The sequence below is a fragment of the Lacerta agilis genome, chromosome 8, assembly GCF_009819535.1.
Source record: "Lacerta agilis isolate rLacAgi1 chromosome 8, rLacAgi1.pri, whole genome shotgun sequence".
Taxonomy (NCBI): domain Eukaryota; kingdom Metazoa; phylum Chordata; class Lepidosauria; order Squamata; family Lacertidae; genus Lacerta; species Lacerta agilis.
The window spans coordinates 69,197,401-69,216,169 of NC_046319.1; the positions used below are offsets into that span (position 1 = coordinate 69,197,401).

Sequence of the window (18,769 nt, forward strand, 5' to 3'; positions counted from 1 at the left end):
TGAGGCACCATGGCGCAGCCAAATTAGAAATATGGCACATTAATTAACAGCTAGTTTCTCCTCACAGCAGACCCATGGAAATAAATGACTCCAAGCTAGTTACCAGTATGCAGATCAATTTCAATGGGCAAGGACTAGTATTGACTTCACCCCTGAATTTCTTAGCTTGGCTTCTGAGAGCTCCCCCAAATACTCCTGTTGTGCAACTAAGAATGAAGTCTACTTGGCATGGTGAGCAACTATATAAGCATGTTTAAGTCCTGGCCAAGATTTCATGCCTTAGCTGATAGCAGATGACCAAAATTATCAATATAGGAACAATTTTGAATGAATGTTTAATTTCGTGTGCCATGGCACCAGGATTGGGGGATAATTCAGTTGAATGGATTCTCACACAATTCCCCACATTTACCTCAGGACTGAACATAGGAGGAGCCCTGTTGGATCAGACCAAAGGTCTTAGCTAGCCCAGTACAGTGGTACCTCGGGTTACAGACGCTTTAGGTTACAGACGCTTCAGGTTACAGACTCTGCTAACCCAGAAATAGTACCTCGGGTTAAGAACTTTGCTTCAGGATGAGAACAGAAATTGTGCGGCGGCAGCGGGAGGCTCCATTAGCTAAAGTGGTACCTCAGGTTAAGAACAGTTTCAGATTAAGAATGGACCTCCAGAACAAATTAAGTTCTTAACCCGAGGTACCACTGTATCCTTTTTCCCATTGAGGCCAATCAAGTGCCTTTCAGAAGTCCACAAGCCAGACTGAAAGACAACAGCTCTCTCCCATTGCTATTTTCAGAGGCCTGCTGCCATTGATAGCATATCCTCAATGAATTTGTCTAAACCCCTTTCAAAACCACCCAAATTGGTAGGCATCACTTTATCTTGTGGGAGTGAATTGCCTGATTTTAGCTTTAGCCCCATTCGTGCCATAAAGGGCTACGATACCATTTTAAACTGTCATGGCTTCTCCCAGAGAATTCTGGGAGGAGGAGTTTGCTAGGGGTGCTGTGAGCTGTTAGTAGACCCCTATTTCCATACCAGAGTTCCCTGCGAAGAGAAATTTATTGCTAAACCACTCTGGAGACTGCAGCCCTGTGAGAGGAACAGGAGTCTCTCCCAACAACACTCAGCACCTTTAACAAACTAAAGTTCCCAGAATTCTTTGGGGGAAGCCACGACTGTTTAAAGAGATATTGTAATGCTTTAAAGTCATGATGTGTGAATGTGGCCTGTGCACTGTTCCCATCAAACCTCTGCTGAAAAATTAGGCCTTTAAGGTGCAGGAAAGAAATATAATACTGGCCTGCCCTACAGGGTTGTTGTTGGGGGTGGCTGAGAAAAGGCACACGGAACGCTGGGGGAAAGCATTGTGTAAATAATTAATATGATCAGGGATTTAGAGAAGACTGGTAAACTGGACCCTATGACATGATGCCATATGTAAAAAGAGAGGCCACAACTCTCTTGCAAACACTCACCAACATACAGGCTTTCACCTTCACTTCTGAACACAGAAACCACTGCAATGGAGAGACAGGAGGGTGAAGTTAGAGCAGAGGTGGGGGAATATTTTTTTGTGAAGGGTCTCATTCTATTGGGGGTAATCAGTTGGGGTCCCTGTGCCAGTGGTGGGTGGGGCTAGAGTCAAAAGTGCAAAGGGTACCCCATTTTCTCTCTCTTAGCAACTCCCTTTCCCACCCCCCTCCTTGAATTCAGTTAGGCTGTGGGCCACTTAGGCTGTGGGCCAGAAGTGGCCCTAAGGTCATAGGTTGCCCACTCCTGAGTTTGAACAGCATTCATCTTAAGAAAGGAGTAGGGTTGCCATATTTGTCCAAAATTTCCCGGACATAGCCGGCAATTGGTCATCAGAAACAGTGTCCAGGCGAAAGTTGTTTCAATGTCCGGGAAAACCCATGTTAGCAATGTTGGTTTTGGTAATTTCCCTTAAAAATAGATCTAAATGTTCAAATTTTTGCTCAACAACTTTGCCCCCTCCCCCTCAAAAAGGTCAACTTTGCGGGAAAAAACAAATTTCCTGTCCAGATTTTCACTTTCTGAAATATCGCAACCCTAGATAGGAGGCAATACCAGGATCAGTAGATTCATCTTCTTTCTTCCTCCCCCCCCCTTTGCCATTTTATACATTTTTATTCTTCTCATTTACAGGTCAGAGCGACAAAAGCTCATCGGGGCACTTATTCTAACTTGATCAGTTCATTATGCAGAAAAGGCTATCATTTAACAGTCAGCACCTTATGACGCAGAAATCTGCGGTTACTGTAGGGTTCCTTCCACCTTCTGCTTGTTTGCTTCAGAGAATCCATGCACCTTTTGGTTTTTCTTATAGCACTGGGGCGTTGGCCTGCATTTCACATGGCAGTAGGCAACAACGTCTTGAACATCATCCAAAACAAATTCAATACATCTGGATACTTTTCGGTAAGACTGTGGAAAAACCGCTTGGTCCTTTTACATGGTCCATTACCATGTGGTGAAGTCAACAACTAACAGCTTTCTGTCTGAAGCTCAGATATGGTTTGCCACAGTCTTCACCATGCTTGCAGGTCCTGCTGTGGGTTCCTTAGGTGTAACACTATGAGGTTCCAAACCCAAAGCTGACTTTGGCTCCTCAATGGCTTCTGGAGAGCTCCAGCAGAGCCATCTTCTACAGGAATTCAATGGGACGCTGCCGCCAGCTTGGAAACTCCCTTACACTATGGGGTTTACCATTTCTCCAGAAGTAGCCTGGCATTGAATCTGAAACATTCGCCCTGTTTTTTTACCAGTGGATTCCAGCTGTATGTGAGTCCTGTTCCAGGATTTGTTCTTACCCTGTTTGGTGTTGCATTTGGTGTTAAAATTACAGCTGTTTCCTACAGCGTGCTTGAAAAGAGATGGAATCTTTTATGGGAAGAGTTTTGGGGCAACTACTGAAAGTCCTCTTGGGCTGGATAGAGTGCCCTTTCCTTGCACATGGAAACATACATATAAAAGGCACACACACCCTGCAACAAAGAACACTGGTTTTTTATGTGCACAGTGTCAGTGAACAGCCTGCAGAGACTCTCACCTATAGCCCAGCTCCCAATTCCGATTGCAGCCAAGAGAAGGAAGCCACTGGCTACTACAGCCACCACCTTAGGCGAAATCCAGTTGCGTCGTTTCAGGCCCCCTGGAAGGTACAGAGAGTTGGTTAGACAGCAGAAAGCCAACCACAAAACCACAGAAGCATCACTCGCTGGCAGGCAAACTTAACAAGGGGGAAATTCTATGTGCTTGAAAGAAGTTTTGTTCCCGGCCGGATGTGTTTTGGAACAGATTACTCCTTACAGGCACACCTGCAGTAGCGATTCTCAACAAGCACATGGGGCACTGTAATAACTGGAGGTACTTGCCCCCACCTCTTTTTCACTGGTTAGGAAACAGAGCCAGGAGCCTCTCCCATTATCTGGCAGTACTACTGGCAAGGACCCACATACCTGCCTGAGTGCCTGAGGGCCCCGTTCCTGCCACTCACCACCTGGCCCAGGGCGGGGCCTGGTAAGGCCATAAAAGGACTGCTGCTGCCTCTGCTTTGCTGCTGGTTGCTGCTGCCCAGGAGGACCCCCCTGCCTGAGTGCCTGAGTGCTGCTGCTGTCCAGCTCTTTTTTAAATGTTTTTTTTTTCTTTTTTTTCTTAAATGTTTTAAAATGTTTCTATTATTATTATTATTTCTTTTCATCTTTTTAAGTTTTCTTGTTGTGGGGGTGGGATGGATGTTTAGTGGGGTTTTGAGTTTTGTATAATTTTGGTTACTTGTAATTTTTATAGTTTTTGGTTTGTATTGTTGTGTTTTGTTTTCTGTTTTTATATAGGTTTAATTTTGTTCTTAAGGGGTGGGGTCACGGCTGCCTGGGAGGGGGTCCCGGCCAACAAAATGGCTGGGGCAGGTTCCACAGGGTGGGATGCACTGGGACAACCGATCTCAGTGATCACGGGCAGGAGGAGGAGTTACGCTAAGACCAGACCATGTCATTGCCGAGGAGGCAGGTTTAGTCGTTGTCTGAGGACTATTCCTGCCTCCGGGTCTGGTCCTGACCGGACGGATACTGTATTCAGCAAGGGATACCCACATGACCTGAAGATGCTGCTGTGCAATGCCAGGTCAATGTTGAATAAAACCACTGCCATCCACGACTTGATTGTGGATGGTGGACTTGACCTGGCATGTGTAACAGAGACTTGGTTGGATGAAGCGGATGGGCCTGTCCTTGCCGCTGCTTGTCCACCAGGTTTCTCTTACGCACAGCAACCCAGGCCATCTGGGCGGGGAGGGGGGGTTGCAGTGATTTTTAGGAAGTCATTAGTTTGCACCAGGCGTCCTATTGGGAAGACCCAGTTCTCTGAGTGCATGTTCTGGAAGTTGGGCAATAGGGGCAGTACAGGATTCCTTTTGGTGTACCGACCTCCCCGCTGCACCAAGGATTCCCTGCCCAAGCTGCTTCAGGTCGTGGCGGATGTTCTCCTGGAGTCACCTAGTTTGGTCGTCCTAGGGGATTTTAACATCCATGCCGACACGACCTTACAAGGGGCCGCTCGGGACTTCGTGGAAAGCATGGCCTCCATGGGGCTGTCCCTGAATAAGTCTGGTCCAACTCATAGCCGAGGACATGCCTTAGACCTGGTATTCACCTCTATGGATGTTGGTGATCTGACATTAAAAAAAAGTGAAACTAAAGAAGTGCCATGGTCAGATCACTTCCTGGTACAACTGGACTTCTCCGCAACCCTTCCCCTCTGCAGGGAGGTGGGACCAATTCGGATGGTCCGCCCCCGCCACTTAATGGATCCAAATGGTTTCCAGAGAGTGGTAGGGGATACTTTATCCCATGTTGATGGCCTTTCAGCCGATTCCCTGGTGGCCCGCTGGAATGTGGAGCTAACCAGGGCTATTGACTGTTTGGCTCCGAAGCGCCCTCTCCGGTTGCATGGAGCCCGGACAGCCCCGTGGTTTTCCCCGGAGCTGAGGGCGATGAAACAATCGTTGAGACGGCTAGAGCGCCGGTGGCAGAAAACCCATTCTGAATCCGACCGAACACAGGTTAGAGCTCAACGTCGAGCCTACCAAGTGGCGATAGCGACGGCGAAGAAGACTTTCTTCACCGCCTCTATTGCATCTGCGGAAAATAGCAGCAGGAGACTCTTTCAGGTGGTTCGGAATCTATCGGAGCCACCTTCGTCATCGGGGCCTGATAGGGACCCCAAGATCTCCTGCAATGCGTTTGCAAAGTTTTTTGCAGATAAAATCGCTCAGATTCGGAAAGAGATAGACTCCACCGTGGGAGCAGGGCCAGGGCGGGAGAGTGCCAGAGTCCTGTCTAGTCCAGTTGCGTGGGATCAATTTCAGTCTGTTACCTCCGAGGATGTGGACAGGCTGCTTGGACGAGTGAAACCAACCACCTGTCTCCTTGATCCTTGCCCATCCTGGCTTATAAAAGCTAGCCGGGAGGGGCTGGGCGATGGGCTGCGCGGGGTGGTGAATGCTTCCCTCTGTGAGGGAGCCTTCCCAGCCCCGCTGAAAGAGGCGGTCATTAAACCGCTTCTTAAAAAAACATCTTTAGACCCGGCCAATATGGCCAACTATCGCCCAGTCTCAAATCTACCATTCTTGGGCAAGGTGATTGAGAGGGTGGTTGCTGAACAACTCCAGGCACGCCTGGAAGAAGCGGACCATTTGGATCCCTTCCAATCGGGATTCAGGCCTCACCATGGGACTGAAACCGCCTTGGTCGCGCTGGTCGATGATCTCCGGCGGGCTAGGGACAAAGGTGAGAGCTGTTTCCTAGTTCTGCTGGATCTCTCAGCGGCCTTTGACACCATCGACCATAACATCCTTCTAGACCGGCTAGAGGGGTTGGGAGCTGGAGGCACTGTTATACAGTGGTTCCGCTCCTTCCTCCTGGGCCGTGTTCAGAAAGTGGTGGTGGGGGATGAGTGTTCAGACCCCTGGGCTCTCACTTGTGGGGTGCCTCAGGGTTCTGTCCTCTCCCCCATGCTTTTTAATATCTATATGAAGCCGCTGGGAGAGATCATCAGGGGGTTTGGGCTGGGTGTTCATCAGTATGCGGATGATACCCAGCTCTACCTCTCTTTCAAATCAGAACCAGTGAAGGCCGTGAAGGTCCTGTGTGAGTGCCTGGAGGCGGTTGGAGGATGGATGGCGGCTAACAGATTGAGGTTGAATCCTGACAAGACAGAAGTACTGTTCTTGGGGGACAGGAGGAGGGCAGGTGTGGAGGATTCCCTGGTCCTGAATGGGGTAACTGTGCCCCTGAAGGACCAGGTGCGCAGCCTGGGAGTCATTTTGGACTCACAGCTGTCCATGGAAGCGCAGGTTAATTCTGTATCCAGGGCAGCTGTCTACCAGCTCCACCTGGTACGCAGGCTGAGACCCTACCTGCCCGCGGACTGTCTCACCAAAGTGGTGCATGCTCTGGTTATCTCCCGCTTGGACTACTGCAATGCGCTCTATGTGGGGCTGCCTTTGAAGGTGACCCGGAAACTGCAATTAATCCAAAATGCGGCAGCTAGACTGGTGACTGGGAGTGGCCGCCGAGACCACATAACACCGGTCCTGAGAGATCTGCATTGGCTCCCAGTACGTTTCCGAGCACAATTCAAAGTGTTGGTGCTGACCTTTAAAGCCCTAAACGGCCTCGGTCCTGTATACCTGAAGGAGCGTCTCCACCCCCATCATTCAGCCCGGACACTGAGATCCAGCGCCGAGGGCCTTCTGTCTGTTCCCTCACTGCGAGAAGCAAAACTACAGGGAACCAGGCAGAGGGCCTTCTCGGTAGTGGCGCCCGCCCTGTGGAACGCCCTCCCATCACAGGTCAGGGAAATAAACAACTACCTGACATTCAGAAAAAACCTGAAGGCAGCCCTTTTTAGGGAAGTTTTTAATGTTTGATATTGTTGTATTTGGTTTCTGTTGGAAGCCGCCCAGAGTGGCTGGGGAAATCCAGCCAGATGGGCGGGGTACAAATAATAAATATTATTATTATTATTATTATTACCACTTGGAAAGAGCTGGATGATCAATGCCGAGGTATGAGATGGCTTGCAGCTATATTTTTTCTGTTTCCTGCTGGGTCAGAGCAGCAAATAGGGAAAGAGGAGGCACACCCTTTGGTATTTTCAAGTACCATACCCTGGAGCTGCGATTAATTGCTCTAGAAGCAGGAATTGGCTGGACAGCCAGGGAAACATTCTTAGGTCCTTAATGCGCATGCATGCCTGCTAGCTAGCTATAACCTTAACACCTCTCCTGAAGTTATGCAAACGGGCACCTGCCTGTAATTTAGGGAGCATTGCAAAACAGCAGGATGTAGTCAAAATAAAGCATCTATAAATCCCTTTGACTTCAGCTTATGCAAGCTGTTAAGACTGAAATCAATGAGCTTCATGTGCAGGTAATCATTTCAACATCAAATGAAATAGAAATCAGGTTTTCATTATCACCTGGCTCAATGAGAGACCACTACTCACGCGCCTCTCTGCTTTGCCCCCAGACTAAGAAGAAAAGTAGCAGAGTTGCAGGAGTTGGGAATTGGATCTGGTTTTTGCGGGCCACATCTCCACACACGCGGAGCCAAATTTATCAATCACCTGACATCGCAATGATGTCAGGAGATCCTTTTCTGCCCATCTGGTTTGAAATCAAACTACGAGGGGCAAAAGCAAAGCCCACAAAGTACCTTTCAAATGCACACTGCAAGACCTTGCAATCAGCTGGTTGTTGGGTCTTGTAGAGGCTTTGCAAAGGGCTCTGGATAATTGCTTGCCATCGCAAAGCTCTCCACCAGACACCACTGGGCAGTCCTTGCAGACTATGATCTGATTGTCAGTTCTTGCGAAGCCCCTTGCAAAATGCTCTTCAGAGCTGATTGGCGGTGCCCACAAAACCCCTTTTGGCTGAGCCACGTCTTTACCTTCATCACATCTGACATCATAAATAGTGTCAGGCATAGTGAAGGTAGGTGGAGCATTGCCCAAAAGCCCTTGCAGGTCAAATGGGGTAGCCTGGCCAGCCTTATTAGGCTCAAGGACTGAAGGTTCCTCACAGCTGCTGTAGTGGCTTCTTTACAGCAGGTCTGGCAAACAGGTGACTCTCCAGACATTGCTGGACTACAACCCCCATCATCCCTGGCTGTTGCCCATGCTGGATGGGGCTGAAGGGAGTAAGAGTCCAACATCTAGCAGGTTCCCAATTACATGGAATACACCTGCTGCACACTGGGCTGGTACCCAGTGTGTTGGGGAGGGGCTGTCATGAGATTGTTTTTGTTTTTATTATGCATCTTGTGTTTCTACATTGTGGTTTTATGTTGCAACCAGTACTTTTTTCTTTAAAAAAATGTTTAGGGGTACTCTCACTTTAACTCAATAAAAATCACCATTTATAGTTCAAATCGCGGAAAATAAATACAGTAAATGGACAAAGATTCGCAAAATGTTTAGGAATATGCATACCCCCACGTCCCCCCCAGGAAAAAAGCACTGTTTATAGCCACCCTGAGACCTGCAGGCATAGGGCAGTATACAAATTTAAATAATAATAATACATTTTCACTCAGCTACCCACCACGATGATCTCTCAAAACACCAAACAATTAAAATTTACAGCAAAGGTGGCAAAGCCATAAAACTAACAGCAACAACACAGATTTGGAGTTGGTTTTCTAAAGCCTTGATAAAGAGAGGCATTTTCACTGGCCAGTGTGTAAAAACACACCTGAGGTAGCTCCACCCTCTTAAAACAGGTGTCACCACTAAAAAGACCTTTGTCAGAAAATCAGGCTCTGGGAATCCAAGGAGCCTTCAGCATGGATGAAAAAGGTCGCCTACTGCTCAACAGTCCGTCTGGCATAATACAGAGAGAGGTATGAGTCTTATATACTGTCATTGGTGAAACCCAAGATAAGGACAGGGGTGAGTAAATCAGAGCTGGGTTAATCTCTGCTCTGAGGACTCTATAGAAGCTCACAGGCTTCAAACAAGAACAACAAACATTATTTGCTGCAGCATAGAGTCACCTGCAGCAAACCTAACCAACTCACCCTGTGGAATTTGCCCATCTCCGAATGGAACAAAAACCTAGAGTGAGGGTGCCAAGAGGTCACTTAATGGCACATGACCTCACTGCCTTTCGCAGGGCAGCAGGAATCAGCCAGAAATGTTAATGTTTAAGTCCTGCTCTGGCTGGGTGAGGGGTGGGGGTGGGGATGCTGGGGAGGAAAGCCTGGAGTTAAATGGGGAAAGGCATGGGAGGTTCTAGGGCCTTCAAAAAAAAAATTGCAACTCACCATCTTTTTCTGCCATTTCAGAACTGGTTAATCATCAAACCTGCCGTATCCTCCTTTTCGAAATCCAGGTCCCCCAGGAGAGGAGGCCTTTTCTAGGTGGGTGGGGTGGAATCTGGAAGCCCTGTAGGCAACAAAAGATGAATGTAAGCCTCAAGAAACCTTGAACCCATCTGCCAGGGCTGAGTCGAGAAGGAGGCAAAGCTGGGCACCTGCCAGGACCCCGAGATCAACAGAGAGGCTGCTGACCTAACAGGGCTACCATTTATAGTTTGCACAGAGTAGTCAAGAACATCAGATATACCCTAAACAGATTCTCAAGTTTGCATGTTCCAGCTCTTACAGGTTGCAGGGCTGTGCTGTAGGTGCCAAGCCCAACGGCCCCAGAAATCCTGGAGCCACAGTACCGCCCACCTTTCCACTGAGCATGCAAAGAAAGTAGTGGTAGTTCAGAACCATAGACCTACTACATGGAAGTTAACAACAGGACCACAAGAATGGATTTTATGCGCGCTAATGATAGCCAAGAAACTGATGTTGATGAAGTGGAAGAATAATACATGATCTCCCTTAATCACTGGGTTGATAATATGATAACACTTGCAACCTACAAATGGACTGCTTACAGACGTAGACCCTGCTTGGATAAATATGACAATATTTGGAATGAATTTGAACATACAAAATGTAGTAGGCTATTAATATTTACATTAGTATTAGGATAATAATATCAAGTTTATAAAAGAATGTAAGGGTTAGGGTATTTTTGTATATACAGCCGTACCTTGGTTCTCGAACAGAATCCATTCCGGAAGTCTGTTGGACTTTCGAAAACCAAGGCATGGCTTCCAATTGGCTGCAGGAGCCTCCTGCTCTCAATTGGAAGCCTCAGAAGCCGTATCAGACATTTGGGTTCCAAAGAATGTTCGCAAACCGGAACACTCACTTCCAGGTTTGCAGTGCTCGGGAGCTAAAATGTTCGATTCGCAAGGCATTTGAGAACCAAGGTACGACTGTATTCATATAATGGGTTTTTTGTGTATCACTTTACAGTCATACTTCGGGTTGCAAACACTGCAGGTTGCGCGTTTTCGGGTTACGGACCATGCCGAACCTGGAAGTACCGGAATGGGTCACTTTTGGGTTTCGGCGCTCGCACATGCGCAGAAACACAAAAGGACGTCACGCAGGTTGTGACCGCTGCGGGTTGCGAACATGCCTCCCGCACGGATCACATTCGCAACCCGAGGTATGACTGTATTGATTTATAACTGGAAAAAAATTCAATAAAATATTGATTTGAAAAAGAAAAACGAAAAGAAAGTAGTGATCAGAGTATCATCACCACACACTTCTCCTCCGAGGAACAATGGGTGGCACATCTGTCAGGAATGCTTTGATGGTGTTTCCTGCTTGGCAGGGGGTTGGACTGGATGACCCTTGTGGTCTCTTCCAACTCTATGATTCTATGATTCTACATTAGGTTCTCCCATATTATTTCCACAGGTAGGTTGAGCTAAGAAAGTGTGACTAGTCCAAGGTGACCCAGCTAGCATCAGGACCAAGTCTGAATCTGAATCCTGGTCTCTCCAGCCACTGAACACTATAAATCCTGAACACTTAAGCAGCATTCCCAGCTGCCTGGGGGCAGGGGAGCATGTACATATGTGGATCTCTCAGCCGGTGTGGGGAAATAATGGTGGACTAATGCTACATAGAGAAGACTTGGCCCTAAAGGAGAACGCAGACTTTTGTAAGAGAGATGTCAACAGTACAGGGAGAGCTCTCTTGACTTAAGACTTAATAGACCTGGTTTGCACGACAACATCTGACCACTGTTGGAGATGCAAAGCTACCAAAAGTACTGTGAGGTGATCGAAGACTTCTGGAGGGAAATTAAACAAGAAATTAGAGAAATAGTAGACACCCATCTACTTTTAGACCCTTTAACGATGGTATTGGCAATACAGAACACCAGGTATTAGCCAAGGTTCTTCTGCCCTGGTCCCTCAAATGCTACTAACTGCTTGCATTTTAATAGCAAAGCTGTGGGGAAAGAGGAAAGTTTCACACTTAATGATTGTGAAGAAGAATAAGATATACAAAATATAATAAACAGATATTAGCAGCTATGAGAAGGAAAGATCCAATCAGCGGAAAAAATGGTTACCATCTTCTTTGCACAGCAATCAATAGGAAACAAATGAACCTGTAATTATGGCTATATGAAGTATGAACTAACTGTAAAATTACGTGTGATTATTGTGTATTATAGAGAGGGGGTGGGGTTTAAAAGGACTGGGCAGTAATGTGCTGCACTTGTATTTCATTTTCTGGCAGCTCTGCAGAAATCTGTTCCAATTTTTTGGTTCACCTTTACTTCACTCCGATGAGTCACTTTCCAAACAAGGACATCAAAGATAAGTTCAGTTTCCCAGCAGCGCACCGATGTCCCAGCCACGAGCACAAAAGACTGTTTCCTAACCCCTCCAGAAATGTCTCTTGTTAGAACTGAGAGTTCAGTCTAGAACCCAAGAGGGAGAATCTTACAGTTCAGGGATTATAATACCCCCAAAGGTGAAGCAAGGGAATCTGTATTACCAGGAACAATGTTATCAAAGTAACTTTCTGCAGGCACTTTCCTATACACAATGTTCACCCATGGGAACACCCAGAAGAAGGTGCTAGGTGAGACGGGGGGCATGTGGTCCTACTTTACAGAAGACACCGTCCTCTATTTGAAGGGCTTTCAGATGACAGTCCTCTGTTTCAGGTGTAAGGAACCTGCTTTTTCTGGGTGAGGGCCACATGCCCATCTGCATGACCTTCTGGGGGCCAGAGCAACCAAAATTCATTTTACCTTTGCACAGCAGGCTAATTTCTACACGCCCCTCTCTATCCTCCATCCAGGCTAGCATAGAAGCATAACAGAGCTCAAAGAAAATAAAAAATTCTTTCCAGTAGCACCTTAGAGACCAACTAAGTTTGTTCTTGGTATGAGCTTTCGTGTGCATGCACACTTCTTCAGATACACTAAATGCACACGAAAGCTCATACCAAGAACAAACCTAGTTGGTCTCTAAGGTGCTACTGGAAAGAATTTTTTATTTTGTTTTGACTATGGCAGACCAACACGGCTACCCACCTGTAACTAGAGCTCAAAGACACATTCCAGCCAGGCAAAACCCCTTTAGGGTGTGAAGCACAGCCGGTGAAGAAGTGGCAAGGAGAGAGTCCCAAAGACCAGGCAGAGAGACCTAGAGGGACACATGCAATTTGAGGTTTCACATCCCTGTTCTCTTCTGAAGACATCCTGTTTGGAGGACTGTCCTGTCCAAGGCTGGTTGAAAGACCAAAGATCTCTTTGTTCTTAGTCCCAATAACTAATTGAGGACCATGAGTTCACCATCCCATATAAGTCCTCCTCCCATCAATGCAGAAGTGCCCAGGACCTCCTTTGGTTTGGGGTGTTCCGGGCTGATGGGAGTCAGGGAGGTGACTGTGTCAGCTTGTCTTCCCTGATCCAGAGGTCCCTGGCCTAATACCCTGAATAGGCAACAATGAGATCTCTCTGTGTATATCCATCAGTTTTCCAGATGAAAATACAGTCGTACCTCGGCTCCCGAATGCCTTGGGAGTCAAACGTTCCGGCTCCCAAACGATCGGAAACCGGAAGTGAGTGTTCCTGTTTTCGAACGTTCTTTTGGAAGCCGAACGTCCGACGGGGCTTCTGCAGCTTCTGATTGGCTGCAGGAGCTTCCTGTGGCCAATCAGAAGCCACGCTTTGGTTTCTGAATGTTTTGGAAGTTGAACGGACTTCCGGAACAGATTCCGTTCAACTTCCGAGGTACAACTGTAGTTATTATGCAGGTCCTCAGCATTGCTGGCCATGTGACCAGAGTTGGTTCCAGAGGAGCAAAAGGCTCGAAATCACACACACACACACACACACACACACACACACATCCTTGCAATACATGCTTATGGCTAAATTGGGGTATTCTAATCCCCATCAGGGACTGAGATTTCCTGCTCATCCTGTTTGTATCCTACCCATCTTCCAGTACACATAGCTTCCATTCTTATAACAACCACCGCAATGAGTTATACTGGGGCTGTGAGAAGTGGATTGGCACAAGTCAACATTGTGACCAAGTGGGGAGTTGAAACCTGGTCTTCCCAATCAGGGCCAGCACTGGTACCCAATTCCTTGGGCAGCTGTTTGGGCCTCACACCCCATTAAGACTCACTGCTGATACATGCATTGGGCCTCTCACCTTAAAAAAAAAAGTCTGACCCACTGCCCAGGCAGCACTGAGGCCCCATCTGCAGTATCATACCACTTTAAACAGTCAACTCTCCCCCCCCCAAACACCCTGGGAGTTGTAGTTTGTTTAGGGTGCTGAGGGTTGCTAGGCAAACCCTATTCCCCCTCAGAGAGCTAAAATTTCTAGAGTTTCCCGTAAAGAGGGATTGATAGTTGAATCACTCTGAAAATTGCAGATCTGTGAAGGGAATAATGGTCTCTTAACAACTCTCAGCACCCTTAACAAAAACTATATTTCCCAGGGTGCTTTGGGAGAAGCAGTGGCTGTTTAAAGTGGTATGAGACTGTTTCAAATGTATCATGCCGGTAGGGTCTGGGTCGAGCCACCATTTTAATTTCCCACAATGCCCTCAAGGTAGCATTGCTCCAGGGCATTGTGGGGAATTAAAATGGCAAACCATCTCAGACAACTGTGCCCCCCCACCTACTCTCAGTTCACCACAACCCCACCACCAAATGAGGAAGCTCACCCAAGGGTATTGCCCAAACTGCACTGTATTATCTTATTCAGTTAGGAGAGCGTAGTGAATTAATTAATTCAGAAAAATTGTAATTTATTAATTCAAAAGACTTGGGGTGTGGCAAGGGAGTAATTGATTATAGCAGGCTGTCGAGAAACAGTCTGGAGCAATCTTTCTAGTAAAGAATTACAGGATCTTAACAATGAGATATACATGGGGGCGGAGGGGGCATCTGCCTCCCTAAATAAAAAAAAATACATAAAAATACATAGCTAATAGAGGTTCTTCCCCCCCCCCCTAACAAAAGGCCTACCACCCCCCAACAAAAATCCTGGCTACACCCATGGAGATAGAACACTCCTTAATCCCTAATCCTTCATTTAAAAGGGGGGAGCACACTTTGGGTTGCATTCAATACTAGCCCTACTCAGGGCAGACCCATGGGCATGACTAATTTAAGTCCCTTCAGTTGGAGGCAACCCAGAGATTTAAACATCTAGATAACCACACATTTTTCAAACCTGTCTGTCGGAACAAGTCAACCCCAAACAAATAGCGTTACGTTCAGAAATTCAGAACAGGCCAGAGAAACTGTTCAGATCGAATGCGATAACCCAAAAAAAAGTTAACTGGAGGGTATAGCGGGCAAATCCAAATGCGGTGCATTCTGGCCCAATTTGGAACCCACTGTGAAACGGCAAGTGCTACTAGCCCATAGAAATATATATATATATAAAAGAATATCAATGTGATCTTATGCCAACAAGCCCTGGTGTGGGTGTGTGAAATTATGGGGTGTCCAGAAGGAGGTGGAGGAACACACGGGTTGACAAAGCAGGGCAGCGTTCAAAACTTCCCTGTGGAATGGGGTTCGCTAAGTAGCAACCGCGGAAGGGAAAGAAGCCCCTCTTACCTCGCTGCCCTCACCGGGGTACTTGCCTTCCCGCTAAGGGGGGCGCGATCTTCATGGCTGGAAAGCCAGAGACAGGGCAGGTCTCCCGGGCTCAGAAGTGCTTCCTTGCGCAAGGCAGCTTCCCCACCTGGGGCGGCGGGAGGAGGAGGAGGAGGGGAAGAGCTGGCAACCCGGGAGGAGCCAGGAGGGGGAAGCCGGGCGCGACGGCCCCTTTGCAGCTGTGGCCAGGCAGACACCTGCCAGACGGAGGGGCGATGGGAGGGAAGGAGCCGGGGGGTGGGGAGGGGGAGAGAACACGCGGTGGGTGTGGCTAACAGGTGGGAGGGGCTTGACGCGTCCGGATTCCACCCCCAGGTAAGGAAAGCGTGAGGGGTTTTTTTAGGGCTGGAGGGGAGGGAGCGGGGAGGGAAAGAGCCTGACAGACACAAACAGAGAGACAGTGTTTGGGATTTTCAGGGCAAGGGGAAGACCCGGATTCCTGGGATCCATTCCCAACCTTGAAAGTGAGTTCTTCAAAAAGAAGTGGGGGGAACTATGACCGGACACCTGGGTCCCTTTCAAAAATGTCCCGGGATAGTGAGGGTTGACGAATATAAAGAACTGTTGGATCAAACCATGGGTCCGTCTCTAGTCGAAGGATGGAGAACCTGTGACCCTCCAGATGTTGCTGGAGACTTAGCTTCAAACCAGGGATGATGGGAACTGTAGTCCAACAACATCTGGAAGGCCAAAGGTTCCCCATCCCTGACCTAGTCCGGCACAGTTTGTGTCTCCAACGGCGACCAACCAACGATGTTCCTGGATCATCATCGTATCACCTTCTAAGCCCTTCCTCCCTAACCGTGGGGATTTTCTGGAGTTAGGGAGCGGTCAGGGGAATGCACTCTGCACGCGCTCAGGAGTCCCCTTAGTCCAGGTATCCGTCCACATTTGCAGCATTAAGCCCTGGCTGGAGAAATGGGATTGTTTGGAACCCAAATGACGATATTGGGACGCTGCGTTTGTGCTTTACAGCGGGCCACCCCTCACATTTCATTCTTTTTCCTCCTAAGAGCACGCTCGCCTGCTATTATCCTGCAGGGAGGCGCGAGCTTCAGCCTGAAACAAAATCCGATGGCGAAGAAGATCTCTCCAAAGCGTTTGAATCCACGGAATGCGGTATTGTTTAAATGGATGTAAAGGTGTTTATAAAGGATGAAGGCTGCTCTTTTCTAACTCGGCCCTGCGCCCTAGCTTTTCGAGATCGCCAAACCCAAAGCGCGGCCGCTTCCCCCGCCCCCATAGCGCGGCCTCCTTTCTCAAAGCGCCCATTGTCTGCGGCTCACGTCGCACCTGCTACTCAGGAGCCTCTCCAAAGGAGAAGAGAAGCCGACGACACATCTCTCTCTCTCTCTCTCTCTCTCTCTCTCTCTCTCTCTCCCTCCCTCCCTCCCCACACACACACACAAAAACGCAGGTTCAGGACCTCCTCCATCCGCTTCCCTCGTGCCGCCACGCTCCCCCAGTTCCAGCAAACGTCGCCTAGCTAGGAAAGTGAGCGCAAACAGGCTGTGTGGGTCAATGGGATGGAGCTTTGATCTGGGTGAGATCAGGTCAGGCCCAAGACATGTTGGAGCCTGATGTAAAATATCCAATTGGAAAAGGAACGCCCGTCATGCTAACTAATATGGACCACAATTCTTTTTTTTATAGAGAGAGGTCTTGGCAGCCTTTGTTACAGAAATATCACCGTGTGCAATATTTCAGTATTAAAAACATTTTTTAAAAAACCAAATGGAAATGGATATTACTCCCCCCAAAAGCAAGCATTCATTTTGCCCATGGTGAAACATGATACAGCAGATTCAAAACATGGTCCACCCCAAAATCATGGGAGCTCTAGTTTACCCATCACAGAGCTACAGTTTCCCAGCATCCTTAACAAATTACAATTCCCAGGATTCCTTGGGGCAATGTGCCAATGGACCACCTTAATATTGCTGAGGGTCTTGGCGGACCACTTAATGAAATTTATTGCAGTTGTAGCAATTGTGATATGCTGTGTGATTCCTTAATTGTATTTTTCTTCGCTTCTTTTACTTTCATAGTATTCAAAGTGTAATACAATAAAATACAGCATTATAATTAACTGTTGTTGGCATCCATCTTCTCAAGAGCCAATGGAGTGTGCCTCTCCACTCCATTGTCCCTCCCTGGGGGTCACTTTGTGTATATGGAGGTCCTGGGCTGCCCAAACTATAAGACAGCCTGCAGCCTCACTGATGTGGTCCAAAGGAAAGACGAGCATTACATTTGGAACCAGTTGGGCTGCAGGAGTTGCCAGAAGGAAGTATGCAAGACACTATCCAACTGTCTCAGGGACTCCACTCCACAGGGAGCCAGTGTGGTATAGTGGTTAAGAGCGGTAGACTTGTAATCTGATGAACCAGGTTCACGTCTCTGCTCCCCCACATGCAGCTGCTGGGTGACCTTGGGCTAGTCACACTTCTCTGAAGTCTCTCAGCTCCACTCACCTCACAGAGTGTTTGTTGTGGTGGAGGAAGGGAAAGGAGAATGTTAGCCGCTTTGAGACTCCTTCGGGTAGTGATAAAGCGGGATATCAAATCCAAACTACTACTATTCTTCTTCTTCTTCTTCTTCTTCTTCTTCTTCTTCTTCTTCTTCCACTCAGAATTTGTGTTGAGTTTACTCCCTAGCCTTTTCTTCTCCCGCAGATATCCCTCAAGGCAGTGGAGGTTTAGGACCAGAGATTTCTTTCTCCTAGATGGGCTAACTTCCCAGGTTGACGAGCCCCACCTGCCCCTCACTTCACTGTACAGCTCATGCAGAAACCACCTTTGTGGCCATTGGACCCGCTATTGATATTTTCTGCTCAACATGCTGGTGCCTGTCTTCGCATGCAGCAGAAATCCCTAACTCACTGAGGGTAGCGGACATCACTCATCCAGGTTAACTCGGTCTCTTACCTCCACACAATTAACTGTGCTGATATAGCTATAGATTTAAAGATTTTAAATAACTGACTCATCTAAAGAACATAACCATAAAATTAGATGTAAATTATACAACTCCCTTTTCTCCTCTGGAATTAATCACCTGTGTCACGTATAAATGTAACTATATATCTGTCTTAGACTCTTAGCTGTTCTGTGTTTTTTGTTTTCCCACTGTCTTATATCATGTGACATTCTGCGGTGTGTAATAACCAAGTAGGACTTTCATCAGGGGCTGGGTACAGAGCAAAGGGAGATGCTGCCAAAACAAATGGGTCACTTAGCTCTTGGTACACGCAGTGCAGGAGTGGGGGAAAGGGAAGGGGGAAAGGCAGCGGATCACCCAGCTGCCTGCTTTTCAGAGGAGGCTCAAGTGCAGGTGGGGGAAGTCTTTGGCCACACACACACACACACACACACACACACACACACATGCTCAGTTACTGATTACCTGGTTCTCCGCACCACCACCCTGAACTGGATTGGGACAGCGGGGCGGGGCAGGAGGTAAGTGATCAGACCAGGAATAGGCAAGGGAGCAGCTGCTCCCACCATCGTCCCTTTTCCATCCCTGCCCAACAAGAAAAAGCACAACGGCAACCGAGTTCCTCCTCAAAGAGACATGGCAACTCTTCCCTCCCAGGGAGTAGGGTATAATGGTGGAGGCCCTTCTCTGTCCCCTGCTTGAAATCTCAAGCATTCTTTGCTGCAACAGGGGATGCCACACATTTCA

At 47.8% G+C, this 18,769-nt stretch overlaps 1 protein-coding gene across 2 annotated transcripts in view; it reads right to left on the reverse strand.

The window, feature by feature from the left end:
• The window catches only part of HPN (hepsin), a 29,952-nt gene extending 14,717 nt beyond the window's left edge, over positions 1–15,235 (reverse strand). The window contains exons 1-4 of one of the 2 annotated variants that reach the window (XM_033158138.1): positions 15,044–15,235; positions 9,346–9,466; positions 3,072–3,173; positions 1,480–1,521 (exon numbers count right to left, since the gene is read on the reverse strand). In XM_033158138.1, the coding sequence (XP_033014029.1) occupies positions 1,480–1,521; positions 3,072–3,173; positions 9,346–9,361 (160 nt within the window). In that variant the 5' untranslated portion in view covers positions 9,362–9,466; positions 15,044–15,235. The remainder of the gene's footprint in view (positions 1–1,479; positions 1,522–3,071; positions 3,174–9,345; positions 9,467–15,043) is intronic. The other variant, XM_033158137.1, reaches the window with a different exon arrangement.
• Positions 15,236–18,769: the final 3,534 nt, after the last annotated feature.